Source organism: Amblyraja radiata, chromosome 9, assembly GCF_010909765.2.
Source record: "Amblyraja radiata isolate CabotCenter1 chromosome 9, sAmbRad1.1.pri, whole genome shotgun sequence".
In the NCBI taxonomy this organism is placed as follows: Eukaryota; Metazoa; Chordata; class Chondrichthyes; order Rajiformes; family Rajidae; genus Amblyraja; species Amblyraja radiata.
Genome location: NC_045964.1, coordinates 74,695,994 through 74,711,381, shown reverse-complemented (window position 1 = coordinate 74,711,381; position 15,388 = coordinate 74,695,994). Strand labels below are relative to the sequence as shown.

The 15,388-nt window shown below is 39.0% G+C and overlaps 1 protein-coding gene across 1 annotated transcript in view; it reads left to right on the top strand.

Moving 5' to 3' along the window:
- The window catches only part of cpsf2 (cleavage and polyadenylation specific factor 2), a 30,912-nt gene that overhangs the window by 1,975 nt on the left and 13,549 nt on the right, over positions 1 to 15,388 (top strand). Inside the window, exons 3-10 of the mRNA XM_033027759.1 lie at positions 4,092 to 4,251; positions 4,548 to 4,653; positions 5,360 to 5,489; positions 5,817 to 5,932; positions 7,095 to 7,282; positions 8,913 to 9,203; positions 10,840 to 10,940; positions 11,917 to 12,117. Of these exons, the coding sequence (XP_032883650.1) occupies positions 4,092 to 4,251; positions 4,548 to 4,653; positions 5,360 to 5,489; positions 5,817 to 5,932; positions 7,095 to 7,282; positions 8,913 to 9,203; positions 10,840 to 10,940; positions 11,917 to 12,117 (1,293 nt within the window). The remainder of the gene's footprint in view (positions 1 to 4,091; positions 4,252 to 4,547; positions 4,654 to 5,359; positions 5,490 to 5,816; positions 5,933 to 7,094; positions 7,283 to 8,912; positions 9,204 to 10,839; positions 10,941 to 11,916; positions 12,118 to 15,388) is intronic.

The following is a 15,388-nucleotide window of genomic DNA, read 5'->3' as shown; positions in this document are numbered from 1 at the left end:
AGGGCAGTAACGCACTGGAACAGGCCCTTCAGGCCATAATATTTGTTGGACATGATGCTGAGACCAAGCCTTATCTGATTGCACATCATATTGATAGATAATTGATTAGTAAGGGTGTCCAAGGTTATGGGGAGAAGGCAGGAAAATGAGTTGAGAAAGAAAAATAGATCAGCCTCGATTAAATGGCGAAGTGGATTCGAAGGGCTCAATGGCCTAATTCTGCTCCTATATCTTCTGGTCATATGATCAATATCCCTCCATTCCCTGCCTATCCAAGTGCTTATCCAAAAGTGTCTTAAATGCCACTACCGTATCTGTCTCCTCCACCACCCCTAGCACTACGTTAATAGGTTCTGACTATCTACCTTAATCGGTTCTTAATGCTTACCCTCTAAGTTGGCAAATTTTATGTAGAAGGATAAAAGTAACTTGGTTCAAGTTAGAAATTGTTGTAGTGTTGACATACTGAAGTTTATGGAGGGTCTTTGAACCTGTTGCTCCATTCAATCAGATCTTTGACTATCTTCTATTTCAATACTAATGTTGTGCCCTTGTGGCAGTGGGCAGGTGCTATAGACCTGCACGGGAAGGTAGATGCTCCCGCCCCACGAGTCTCGGGCAGATGGGGCTCGTCAGCCCAGGCTTGCATCCGACAAACTAGGATGCATCACCCGTGATCAGTCATGACCGAGGGGGGGCCTACTACTGTTGTGCCCTATTTAGTTTAATTTAGTTTATTAATGTCACCTATACTGAAGTACAGTGAAATTGTTTGTTGCGTGCAATCCAGTCAAAGAAAATACTACACATTACAATCAAGCCCTATACACAGATAAACGGTACGGAATATAGTGCAAGGGAAAATCCAATTAATGAGTGTTCAAAATTCTCCAATGAGATAGATGGGAGGTCAGGGCCGCACTTCAACTGATGAGATGACCGTTCAGTTGCCTGGTAAACGCTGAGAAGAAACTCTCCCTGAATCTGGAGGTATGCGTTTTAAACTTCTGTTACCACTTGCCTAATGGGAGAGGGGAAAAGGAGTGTGACTGGACCTTGATTATGCTGGAGGCCTTGCCGAAGCAGCATGACATGTTGACGGAGTCAATGGAAGGAAGATTACTTTGCATGAGTGTCTGGACTATGTCCATAACTCTCTGTAGTTTTTTTGTGGACTTGGATGAAGCTGTTCCTAGACCATGTTGTGATGTATCCCGATAAAATGCTTTCAACGGCGCATCAGTAGAAGTTAGTGAGAGTTGCTGGGGACATGCTGAACATCCCAACCGCGTATTCTTTGCAAAAGTCTTATCTATATAATTGTTGAATATTAATGACTAAGCCTCCAAAGGCCTCTTGGGTAGAAAATTCCAAAGAATTATCATTTTAGTCCAAATGTTTGAAGTCTTATTTTGAGACCATGATTCTTAATTCTTGATCTCTTGGCGCGAGGCTCGATGCTGGGACCCCAGTTATTTACAATATATTTAGACGAGGGAATTAAATGGGATATCTGCAAGTTTGCGGATGACACAAAGCTGGGTGGCAGTGTGAGCTGCGAGGAGGATGCTATGAGGCTGCAAGGTGACTTGGATAGGTTAGGTGAGTGGGCAGATGCATGGCAGATGCAGTATTATGTGGATAAATGTGAGATTATCCACTTTGGTGGGAAGAACAGGATGGAAGATTGTTATCTGAATGGTGTCAGATTAGGAAAAGGAGGGGTGCAACAAGACCAGGGTGTGCTTGTACATCAGTTTCGATAATACAAATTAGTCTGAAATTTATTGTAAGTAATGACCATCGCATTAAATTCCTTTGTCTCACTTTGCACCATTAATACAATCGCTATAATGGATGGGCAGAAGATATGCAGCTTGGGTTGTCAATAATCTGCCCAGGGAGGGGGAATAAAGTTGATGGCTGGAGACAGTGTTTGTGGTGAAACCCAAAGACCATGGAGGAATATGAAGTTCATTAATTTGTCAATGGATACAGATAATAGGGTACACAGGAAAGATGAAGTGAACTGAGCTGGGATAAAACCAACCATGTGTATGAAGGAACTGCAGATGATTTGATTCAATAAAGTCAACCATGATTTTGGCCTTGTACCTGAATGGCCTTGTTCTAGACTCTATAATGATGGGGGAAATATGGTACCTGATTAAAGAAGTATTGGATGCCCTATCCAAAGGCTACTTTTTGGCATGTCAATTATTTATTGACAATTCATCATGATTTCTGTGTTTATACTCCATACAAAAACTCTTTCTGTAAGAAGTTAAAGATGAACAAGATCACCCCAGAAGATCAATTATTTTCATCCCTCTATATTAATAACAAAGCACTAATTTGCATTTTCAATAGCACAATGTTTTTGCATCTATAATCTTGCTTGCTCGTCTAATATAAATATTTATCACTTTAAAATTAGTACATTTTTCAGTGTTTCTGTTTTAAAGTTGCTTTTGAACTATCCAAGGACATTTTATTACCGCTGTATGGGGTGAGACTGCATCTCTGGAGTATTGTAGACAGTTTTGGTTTCTCTATCCACAAAATGATATATTTACTGTGGAGGCAGTGCAGTGAAGATTCATTAGACTGTTCCAGGGTAGCGGGTATATCCTATGAAGAAAGATTGAATAGACTCGGTCTCTATTTTTTATACTGTAGTTAAGAAGATTGAAGGTTTGAAATTTCTTAAAGGGCCTGCCAGGCTAGTTGCAGGGAGGACATTTCCCCTGATGGAGGAGTCAGAGACTGGGGGGTATTTTGAGAATTAGGGGTTAGCCATTCAAGACTGAGAAGATATGAAATTTCTTGCCTCAGATGGCAAGCCTTTTGAATTCTTCACCCCAGATAATTGTAGAAGCTCAATTGTCATCTTAATTTGAAACAGATCAATAGATCATGAAGGGAATCAAGGGATTTGAGGCTTTGGTGAAAAGTGCCATTGTGCAAAATTGGTCACAATCTTGATGTGTGGCTGAGCAGTCTCATGTCTCGTGTGGCCTAAAACCATTTTTATTTCCATGTTCTTATTTCCGTTCACGTCCTGTGGAATTCCCTGCCACAGAGGGCAGTGGAGGCCAAATCACTGGATGGATTTAAGAGAGAGTTAGATAGAGCTCTAGGGGCTAGTGGAATCAAGGGATATGGGGAGAAGGCAGAACGGGTTATTGATCGGGGACGATCAGCCATGATCACAATGAATGGCGGTGCTGGCTCGAAGGGCTGAATGGCCTCCTCCTGCACTTATTTTCTATGTTCTGACAATTTATTTTCTTGGCTTCTTCTGAGGTCTCTAAATTGTGTTGATTTTATCTGCATTGTTTAATGTCCTCAACCAGCTTAAAAGTAATTCCTAAACTTTTAGAATTTATAGTTCAACATACGTGAAATTTTGCTGCTGTATGCAGCACAATATTAATTATGAAACTGCAAGTCATGAGCTTTAAACCATAAATATTGCCTAAACCATTGTGTATTTTTGACTTCTTTTTATTTGGAGATTGAGTTCTGTACCTAAGCACTGAAACACTGGGTCAGAGATTAAATGGATGTCAGATTCTGGCACATCTGACTTCCCATCAGTTGTTGGCTGGCGCCATTCATTTCAGTGGGGTCAAAAATCCTGAATAAATGTGCAGGCAGTCGATTTACTTGTCTGTCTTTATTTTACGGCATCTTTATGCTTTTAAATGACTTCTCCGACAAGAAGGTGACGTATTATTTTGGATTCGAATGCTTAATGACATTTAGCCTTAACTAGTTCTGATTATGAAGCGTTTGAGAACAATTCATGGGCCTTTGATAGGATTTTTTTTGTCAAAGAGTGGTCCAGATTTAGGAGATCCACCTGGTCACCATTTGCCTGACCAACTTTGTAGGTGGAAATGGGCTTGTCTGTCCCACTTTGCAGGTGAACGTGAGAGTGTTAACTGGGCTGGCCCTGTGCGTCTGGATCATGGAAATACTGAGAGAAATCAGTGACATGTTCGAATCCTGTACGATTTGATCCAGTTAGATTTGAAGATATGACTTGTTGCTGTGTTACAATGATTTTTGTAATCTTTATTTTGCAGATATGTACATTTGATTGATGCAATCCTCCTTTCTCATCCTGACCCCTTACACCTGGGAGCACTCCCTTATGCTGTTGGGAGGCTAGGGTTAAACTGCTCCATTTATGCCACTATTCCAGTTTACAAGATGGGGCAGATGTTTATGTACGATCTCTATCAGGTAAATTAATTGATAACTATATGTGGTGTCAAATATATAAAATGTTGTTTGTACTAATTTCTGTTTAAACATTATAACCTTGGTAGTAGCAGCTAATGGTAATTTAAATGGAGCAGCCAAGATGCAGCAAAGCTCAGTTTAATGCATTAACGTTTTTGCTTAAATCGTAGATTGATCTAAAATTAATAATATTCTAAGAATGTAAGACTGATTTAACTTAATAGATTACAATGAAGTTCATTAAGATATAATTTCTTACTGTGAAGTTGTAAATTAATTTAATTTCTCGTTACAAGTCTCGGCACAATACTGAAGAGTTCTCCCTGTTTACATTGGATGATGTGGATGCAGCATTTGATAAAATCCAGCAACTGAAATACTCTCAGATTGTCAACTTAAAAGGTGCGAGCTCACAAACTCGGGTAATAACCCTCAAGTTCAACTTGAGCATCGGGCAATTGATCAGTTTATTTTATTAGTGGAATAGGTTTGCATCACTACAATGATGGCCTTTAGATTTATGACCAGCTCATCTCCAACATCTTAAATCTCAGCTGTGTTGTTTGCTGATGTATCGTGTGGAAACAAGGTACCTCACTTGGAAAACTTGCACTGTCATTCTCTTCACAAACTGAATGTTCCAAAGAGGTTCACAGCCAATGAACCAACTCTGAAGTACAATCACTGTTGGTAATAAGGATGTCTTAGTAAATGTGTAGGAAGGATCTGCAGATGCTGGTTTACACCGAAGATAGACACAAAATGCTGGAGTTTCTCAGCGGGTCAGGCAGCATCTCTGGAGAAAAGGAATAGGTTCTTTAAAACATATTCCTTTTCTCCAGTGATGCTGCCAGACTCACTGAGTTAATCCAATATTTTGTGTCTGTCTTAGTAAGTAGATGTTTTTCCTCCAGATACACAAATGGTGATGACAACTCTATGTTATCAATGCAAAGTGGCTCGTGTTTTGGATGTAGAGTATTTGGGTGCCGTGTGTTATGTGGCCAAAACGACTGCAACAAATTACGGGTTGAACATGTTTAAAAATCCAATGAGCAGTTTAGTTGCACTCAATTATTGAACTTTTTAATTTCTGCCTTGTATTTAGGTAAAGGACATGGCCTATCCATAACTCCATTACCTGCAGGTCACATGATTGGAGGAACAATTTGGAAGATTGTGAAAGATGGTGAAGAGGAGATTGTGTATGCAGTTGATTTTAACCATAAGAGAGAAATGTGAGTAATGCTTCTAGCATCACATTTACATAATCATGCAACATTTGCCACTTGTCAAATCATCTATACAGCGCTAGTTAATATCTAAAAGTCATCTGAAGAAATTCAGAAGTAGCTGTATGTGAAGCGGAATGCTTTTAATATTAAATGATTCTTGTGCAAGACAAACATCCCATCTGAAGCAAATTCAAAGTTTTCGAACTTTGATTTAAATCAGATATGTTGTTAATACTGTGGACTCTCGTATTTAAAGCCCTAATAAGACTAGATTCAGAACTAATTTGTGTGGGCACAGCTTCCAAGTTCATTATCTGTTTTACTTCTTAGCCATCTGAACGGATGTTCACTGGAAATGATTAGTCGGCCATCTTTACTCATCACGGATTCTTTCAATGCCACATATGTTCAACCCCGAAGAAAGCAACGTGATGAACAACTGCTCAGTATGTATTTGTCAACAATGGAAAATCAGAACTAGAGGGATTCTGAATCATTTGGTCCATTAGCATTCTCTGTGTGACATCAAAAACCTTTTTTTTGTTTTTAACTAAAATTGTGGATTTTGCCATGTATGCCAGCCAAACTAGATCTCTTTATTGGTTCAAATAAACTGAGTGTTAATTGCTTCAAATTGTGAATATGGTAACCCGTACTTTCTTTGTTTGCTGGCTGTTATCTAACCAAGTAGTTGTGCAAGATCTGTTTTGAAGGCAATAGAGATATTGGCATGCAAAGTTATCAAGGAATAGAGAGATTTGTTTTGTATTAGACAAAATTCTAGTTGTTCTTGTCTTCTGTTTGGCTCATTAATATTATTCTTTTAATCTAATTGAAATCCATACCTAGATTTTATTTTACCATGGCTTCTGTTTTTTCTGGTGCCATCATATTTGACTTTATACTTTATAGTAATGGGAGACAGCATGACTAGATTTTAACTACTTTAATATTGTTAAATAAAGTATAGTAAAACCCTGATAATCCAACACTCAGGATTCTGTTAGTGCTGGACTAACATATCTGGTCTATTGAATTTTACTCCTGTTAAAACCCCAATCCCACTTGTATTTCATAATTGTTGCATGTTGTACAGGACTATAGTAGATTTTTTTAATTGAACCTGGTGAGTTTCAACTGTAGGCATAAAGCTGAACTAGAGCGAGTTCAAAGGGAGCAAGAAATTGAACCTTTTGTTTAAGAAAGAACTGCAGATGCTGGTAAAATCGAAAGTAGACAAAAAAGCTGGAGAAACTCAGCGGGTGAGGCAGCATCTATGGAGCAAAGGAATAGGCGCCGTTTCGGGTCGAGACTTTTTAATTTCTCATTAAATTGGTGGCAGAGAAGAAATAAATAAAGTGCCATCAGTAAAAGAAGGGAAAATGACAAATAGAGTGAAAGTATAACAACGTTCTGTGGATTCCTTGAGGAACAAATGCTGAGTTCTTGATCCTCAGTAGAATTGTAGACAATTAAGAACATGCATGTAAGAAATATATAACCTTGTATTTCTGAAAGTTGTTTATTTTTGCTGCATTAGCATATAACCATATAACATTATATAGCATTGTCAAAGATTCTTTCCATGCAAATGGCCTTGCTTTGCAGCCAATGTCCTGGAGACTTTACGTGGAGATGGCAATGTGCTCATAGCTCTGGATACTGCTGGCAGAGTTCTGGAACTAGCTCAGCTTTTGGATCAAATCTGGAGGACAAAAGATGCTGGGCTGAGCGTCTACTCTCTTGCTTTACTCAATAACGTTAGCTACAATGTGGTGGAGTTTTCCAAATCGCAGGTTAGTCTGAACGTTTTCACTTCATACTTTTGTTGTTATTATAGATTACATTTTTAAAATTTTATTTATTAAATTAGAGTTCAGCTGTTTCTTTTTCTTTAAATGTCAGGCATAATTACCTAAAAAATAACGTTATTTTCAGAAAGAGATTGACTTTAGGCCATTGAAATGCTTTCTATAAAACTCTATTTCCTTTTTTACTTTTATCTCGTACAGAATCCTAAGTGAGAGAAATCTTGCACCATAAGTTTCAGACAAATTCTGTGTTAGAGTTAAGGGCAAGGCAGGCAAAGTTAGTGTGAAGGGCAAGAATGACGCAGGTATAGGCAGCTGGGATCAAGTGTATCCCTGGAGGAGTTTCGAGAACTAAAGTTAACAAATTTTAACTAATTTTAACTAAATAATAACTTCCTCTGAGGCTTACATTTAATCATTGTACTTAGTGACAAGTTGGTTTCAATCATGCGCATAATTTGGTGATCAGTAATCTTATTTTGAAAGAAATGTGACTGTTATAATAATAATAATAATAACTTTATTTATAAAGCACTTTAAACAACCGCAGTTGCCACAAAGTGCTGTACATGAAAACTCATGGACAAAAAGTTATTACAAACCATTAAAAACCGTAAAACGAAGGACTAAAAAACAGTAAAAATTAAAAGACATTAAAAGCACTAAGAACAGGAGCAATGTCTCAGCCAGTGTCGAAAGCCAGAGAATAAAAATGAGTTTTTTGGGAGGATTTGAAGATGGACAGTGAGGGGGCCTGTCTAATGTGCAACGGCAAGGTGTTCCAGAGTGCCGGAGCAGCAACAGAAAAGGCTCTATCCCCTCTGAGCTTCCACTTAGACCTTGGTACCTCAAGGAGCAGCTGATCAGCTGACCTGAGGCACCGGGCAGGAGCATATAGGTGGAGCAGCTCAGAGAGGTAAGGCGGGGCGAGCCCATTCAACGATTTGAAAACAAATAAAATAATTTTAAAATGAACTCGAAAGTGCACTGGGAGCCAGTGAAGGGAGGCCAAAATTGCCGTAATGTGCTCCCTCTTTCGAGTTCCGGTCAAAAGGCCAGCGGCAGCATTTTGAACCAGCTGGAGACGAGCCAATGAGGCTCGTGCGACTCCAGAGTAGAGTGCGTTACAGTAATCCAGCCTAGATGTAATAAAGGCATGGATTCTGTTTCAAAATGCTGCCGCTCGAGGATGGGCTTCACCTTTGCCAGCTTCCTTAGGTGAAAGAAGCTGGACTTAACCACCGCGCCTATTTGTTTATCTAGTTTAAAATCACCGTCCATCCTAAAATCCAGGTTTAAAACTTTTGGCTTTACGGACAATGCCAGTGGACCCAAGTCAACAAAGGGAGGTTCACGGCAGCCATTGGGGCCAAACAAAATCACCTCTGTCTTTTTTTCATTAAGTCCCAGAAATCAGCCATCGATTTGACAAGGCTCTTTTGTGGAATATTCACGTGTGTTTGTAAGTGTATTATAATTGAGGTGTCAATGTGGCTTCAATAGCTTTTTTTACAAGATGTAACTTATGCGGTTAGAAACCTTCGCCGTAGAATATGTTAAGCTGCCAGTAGGATGCATTTATAAAATATTGTCTTAATTATTCCATCAATTTTAGGTAGAATGGATGAGTGACAAGTTAATGAGATGCTTTGAAGACAAGCGAAACAATCCCTTTCAATTCCGTCACCTTTCATTGTGCCACAGCCTCTCGGATTTGGCACGGGTGCCTAGTCCAAAGGTGGTGCTTGCTAGTCAGTCCGATATGGAATGTGGATTTTCACGTGACCTATTCATACAGTGGTGTCAGGACCCAAAGAACTCTGTAATTCTCACATACAGAACAACCCCAGGTACACTGGCCAGATATCTGATAGACAATCCACTCACCAAGAAAATGGAAATAGAGGTAAGAGTTTAAAAAAAAAAAGCCTGTAGATTGCAATTAAAGTTGTTATTCTGAATTACAATGTAACCACTGTAAATGAAAGCAGTTTCAGTTGCTGAAGATATAGTTTCAAATACTTTGTGTGCTATTCAATCAAATCATACAATGCATGGGTGCAATCAGGCCGTACACAAGTACAACAATGAATGAATGAATGAATGAACGAATTAATAAGTTTATTGGCCAAGTATGTACACATACAAGGAATCTGCCTTGGTGCTCGGCTCGCAAGTAACCACTACATACAGTAAACAATTAAGAACAAAACAAAACATTGAAAATAAAACATTATAGTTTAAACGTGTGAATGAAATAAAATACCAGAGCAAATGGATGCTACAGACTTTTGGTTATTGAGTAGAGCTACTACTCGTGGAAAAAATGTAGTCCAAAGAAAAAAGTACCAGAGAGCAGACTATAGTGGTACAGCATTAAAGCATTACAGTTACAGGGAAAGTATAGATATAAAAAAAGTTCAAGGGCTGCAATGAGTTAGTTTGAGAGATTAGAACCAATCCTTAGTTTATGAGAGGACCAGACAGTCTAATGACAGCAGACAAGAAACTGTTGCTGAATCTAGTTGTACACACTTTCATGCTTATGAATCATCTGGCTGACAGGAGAGGGAGTAACTAGGATGTAAATGGTCCTTGATTATGTTGGCTGCTTTCTGAGGCATTGTTAAGTGTAGATGGAGTTGATGTGGGTGTGTTGGGGGGGGATAGTTGGGGTTGTAGCTGGTTTGTATAATGGATCAGGCTACAGCCACAGTCATCTACAATTTCTTGCGTCTTGAGCAGAGTTGGTGCCACACCAATCCATGATACATCATGATACTTTTTTTTTTTTTTTTGGTGCATATTTAGAAGTTCATAAGAATCATGCTGAATCATGGAGACATGCTGAACTTCCTTAAACTTCTGAGGAAGTAGAGGCATTGGTGTGCTTTTGTCACTGTAGCTTCAATGTGATCGGTCTAGGACAAATCTTTGATGCTATTTACACCTGGAATCTTGAAGCTCTCAACCATTTTAACTTCAGCAGGTTTGATGCTGAATGAGTTGTGCACATGATCTCATTTCCTGAAGTCAATAACTAACTTGTTCGTCTTGCTGACATTGAGGGAGAGGTTGTTGTCTTGACACCATGATATTAAGCTCTCCATCTCCTTCCTGTATTCCGTCTCACTATTGTTTGAGATCCAGCCAACTACATTGGTATTATCTGCAAATTAGTAAATTGAGTTACAGCAGAATTTGGCCACAGTCATGAGCGCATAGGAAAATAATAATATAGTTATAGTAATATAATCATAGTTCAATCAAATTTGAAGAATTGATTTTCTTTTCACTTGCTCTTTTCTCTTCCAATGGGTGCTCTCTCATTTCTGGCAAGCTACATACTCAAATGTTAATTTATTTTTGTCATGTGTTTTGCAAGGGTCACCTGTTTCTGTGTTATTCTACTATGACTATCATAATAGACACAATGCTGGAGTAACTCAGCGGGACAGGCAGCATCTCTGGAGAGAAGGAATCTGTGACATTTCGGGTTGAGACCCTTCGTCAGACTGACTATCATAATGTTTTGTTAATAGATTAGGCGTCGTGTAAAATTGGAAGGGAAAGATTTAGAAGAATATCTGGAAAAGGAAAGGCTCAAGAAAGAAGCGGCTAAAAAGCAGGAACAAGAAAAAGAGTAAGTAGCTCAAGATCGTAAGTCATGGGAGCAGAATTGGGCCATTCGGCCCATCGGGTCTGCTCTGCCATTCGATCATGGCCGATCTATTTTTCACTTTCCTTCTCCTGCCTTCTCCCATTAATCTTTCACACGCTTACTAATTAAGGTCTTATCAATCTTCACTTTAAAAATACACTATGACTTGACCTCCACAGTTGTCTGTGGTAATGAATTCCACAGATTTACCACACTTTAGCTAAATAAATTCCCCTACTATTCTAATCTCCATTCTAAACGTACAACCTTTTATTCTGAGACTCCCACTGCTGCAAACATCCTCTCCACATCCATTCTATCTAGGCCTTTCATAATTCGGTAGGTTTCAATGAGATCCCCTCTCATCAGTCTAAATTCGAGTGAGTACAGGCCTGGAGCCATCAAACGCTCCTCATGTGTTAACCCAATCATCTTCTGTATCATTCTCGTAAACTACCTCTGGGCACTCTCCAATGCCAGCACTTCTTCCACAGAACTACTCACAATATTCCAAATGTTTTTTTATCTTCTTTTGCACATTTTGATTGTAGAGTCCTGAAGGCAGTGGCCTGCTAAGTTGGAAGAAAAGGTGTTGTTCATGGAACTTAGATTGAACTTTACTGGAACAGCAAAGGAGAGCAATATAGAGTGAAAGAGGAAAGATTAACGTAACATACAACTGGAAACTCAGAGCCACCCTTGCAAGGGGCTCCAAGAGTCCAGAAGTAAAGAAAACTGACAGACTTGGCCTGCAGAATCTGTCAGTACCTTTGGGTCTTCTGCATTTGAAAATGCAAATAGGATCCTTAAACATTCAGAGTCTAGATGGAATTCTTAAAATGTTAATGAATCATCAAAATTCCAATGTGTCAGTGTAATATTATTTAAACTTATATTTGTTACATTATTAATGTTGTTCGAAACAAAAATGTAGAGTCTGATTTTATTTTTCTTCCAGGCGAGATGTTGACTCCAGTGACGAGAGTGACGTTGAGGAAGACTTGGATCAACCGCTTGCCGGAAAAGCCAAACATGATCTCATGATGAAAAGTGAGAGTAGTCGCAAGGGAAGCTTCTTCAAACAAGCTAAAAAATCTTATCCCATGTTCCCAGCCACAGAGGAGAGAGTGAAGTGGGATGAATATGGAGAGATAATAAGGTATATCCTGTTGTCCTCCACTTGTGATACCTAATCTACCCCGTCAATTCCACCATTTGAGGTGGTGATTCCTGTTGCCATTTACTTTTTTAAGTGTTCCAATCATGGTGGGAGATTAATCTTTGGTTTCACTTCTTATATGACTGTGAAAGCGATGGATGTTTGTGGAGTTGTGATACATACATATACAATCTTATGCGTTTTATGTGGTGAAAAAAAATGCTTTCCTACAAACTTGTCTGGTTCCCTAGTGCAGTTCCTTTGCAAACAGTGCTTTCCACTGCCTATGCCTATTTAGCACAATGTCTTTTTAAACTATTAAAATGCTGCAAAAAGCATGTTAGTTTCTTCAGTATAGTCGTATAAAGTTAGTATTTCACTTTGCTAGCAGACCCTCACTATGTCTGTTTCATGTCTTTATTCTTTGGAGCGCAGAAGGTTAAGGGGGGACTTGTAGAGGTCTTTAAAATTATGAGAGGGATAGACAGAGTTGACGTGGATAAGCTTTTTCCATTGAGAGTAGGGAAGATTCAAACAAGAGGACATGATTTGAGAATTAAGGGACAAAAGTTTAGGGGTAACATGAGGGGGAACTTCTTTACTCAGAGAATGGTAGCTGTGTGGAATGAGCTTCCAGTGGAAGTGGTGGAGGCAGGTTCTATTTTAGCATTTAAAAATAAATTGGATAGGTATATGGACGGGAAAGGAATGGAGGGTTATGGTCTGAGTGCAGGTATATGGGACTAGGTGAGAGTAAGTGTTTGGCACGGACTAGAAGAGCCAAGATGGCCTGTTTCCGTGCTGTAATTGTTATATGGTTTACAATGCAGCATATTACTAATTTGTTCCTTACAGCATCTTTCATGCAGGTTTAAGTTTAGAGATGTTTTGAATGATAATTTTTGAACTATTGAATCATGGATTTGGTTTTGGTTTATTATTGTCACATGTCCTGAGATATAGTGGAAAAACCTTGTTTTGCATCAGCATTCTAACATAAATTTGTGCATGCAGAATATAATTACAGCTAAGGAGACAATGCAGACTAAAAACATGCAAGGGCTGCTATGAGGCAGGTGGAAGGGTTGGGAAATTCATCCTCTGCATCTGAGAGGTCCATTAAAGAGTCTGTTAACAGTGGGAAAGCAGCTGTTCTTCAACCCGGAGTTACACGATTTAGACTCAGAAACAGCTTTATTCCAAGAGCTATAGCGGCTCTGAACCGGCCCTGCTGAGTGCCCCCCATCCCCCCCTGGATTGTCTCCCTCGGATGGTCACGACACACAGCTTGCACAAGAACGCCATGCACGTGCAACAAGAAGAGAGTATTAAAGCAGATTTGGTTGCAGCTCAAGCATCTATAGCTCTGCAAGTTGATGGCGTTCTTGTGCACATTGTCTATCCTGCTCACAGTGGGTGCCCAATCAGGATTGTTGACATCATTCCATGCTGCAGGCTTGTCTGTTATTAGATGATAAATAAATAAATAAGTAGTTTGGGTGATTGTGCAGGCTTTAAACAAGAAACATTGAGAAATATATTTTGGCAAATAATAAAATGTCCTGCTTTTGTCCAACTAACAGCTGACAGCTTGCATCTCAGTAAAATTTATTTCAAAATGCATTGATAGTTTACGATTATTTAAATGGTAAATGGAGCTTCAGAAGCGTTTTCATTTTGCATGTTAAAACCCACCTGAGAACCATGGGCGATTTTGCAATTTTACTGACGCATTTTTAACTTTTAATACTTTTCATATAACAAATGAATAAAGATAAAAAGTCAATAATGCCTTACTTTTGATGAAATGCAGCGAGTAAACGCGATAATTCCCGATATTTTGGATCTTTAAATCTCCACGGCAAATGTCCGCTAGCACTTCCGCTGTATTTACACCTTCAGCTCTCTCTTGAATTTACCTTAGTTTCTATCTTTTTTTTGGACTGTAAATTTAGGTAGCTGTTCCTCACGGCCACCCTGACTAGTACAGTTAATTGCAGCTCAAAAACTGGCCGTTTTCGATGTTTTTAATGGGTGTGAAAGTGCGTGTTTTCCCATTCACTAACATGTACTGGAAGTGACGCTTGTCCCCCAGTTAAAATTTTCGGTCACGTGGGTGCGGATCTACGCTCCAGTGACCTTTCGTGAAATCACCCTATAGATGGAATTGATGGGGGAGGCTGGTTTGTATGATGGGCAGTGCTGCAACTTTGCAATTTCCTGCCAGAGCTTCTGGACTTGAGCATTTTAATTTTAAGAAAAGATCAGCAGTCACATTGTTAATCATTTAGTGTAATTATGTCAATATATACTTTTTAAAAATGTGCATAGTAATTTTAATCCTACATTTCATTGCCATTTATTACTGAAACAGTATAGAGACTTTTTTGTTCCCAGATCACCATCATCATTGAGGTTGGGATAGGTGAAGCTTGACATAGTCAGCCCATGCCTTGACTGAAATCTTGCATATCCCTTCCACTATTTGCACTTGGCCTTTGCATGCACTTTTACAATTTCCTTCCATTCCCTGCATATTCCTGTGCCTATATAAACACCTCTTAAATGCCACTGTTGTTTCTGTCTCCACCACCAACCTTTATCAGAGATTTTCACTTTATTTTACCCAATTACATTCGCGTTCTCTCACTTTCTCACGCTGCACTCATCCTCCGATTAGGTTTCTCGTCCATGAGACCAATCTCATATTTTGTTGATGTGACTCTAACAAACCTGACCAATTTACTGGCTGTCCTAATTTGCATGCTGCATGACATTGTAAATCATTCTCTCTCATCTGACACTCTCTCTCCTTCAAAGCTGCTATTCCAACCTTTCTCAGAATTCCATACTTGATCTTATACTTTGAGATCATCATCCTCGTCTCCTGACTCTCTTTCCTCTCTGTGTTTGTTTCCATTCTTGCACCCACACCAGCCTTTTAATTATCTTGCCTATTATTTTCTTTGAGTGCATTTTTACTGGATTCCACTTCTATGAAATGCCTTTTAATGTATTTTTTTTCTCAATTGGTCTCATTAAATACAAATTCTGATAATGTTTCTCAGTAAAAGCTTTACAAAAAGAAGGAGGAAAATCTTTTCAGGCAACCTGTCATTATTCTTACCTCCTCCTCAGTGCACCTAGTGACCTTTTATTCGTGATCCATTAAATCCCTGTCTGTAGTTGCATAATTTCTGGTATTCTCATTGATCTAAACAAGTGCTGATATCATCCAAGATTATTGATTGTTTTAGCCTGCTGGAGTTTT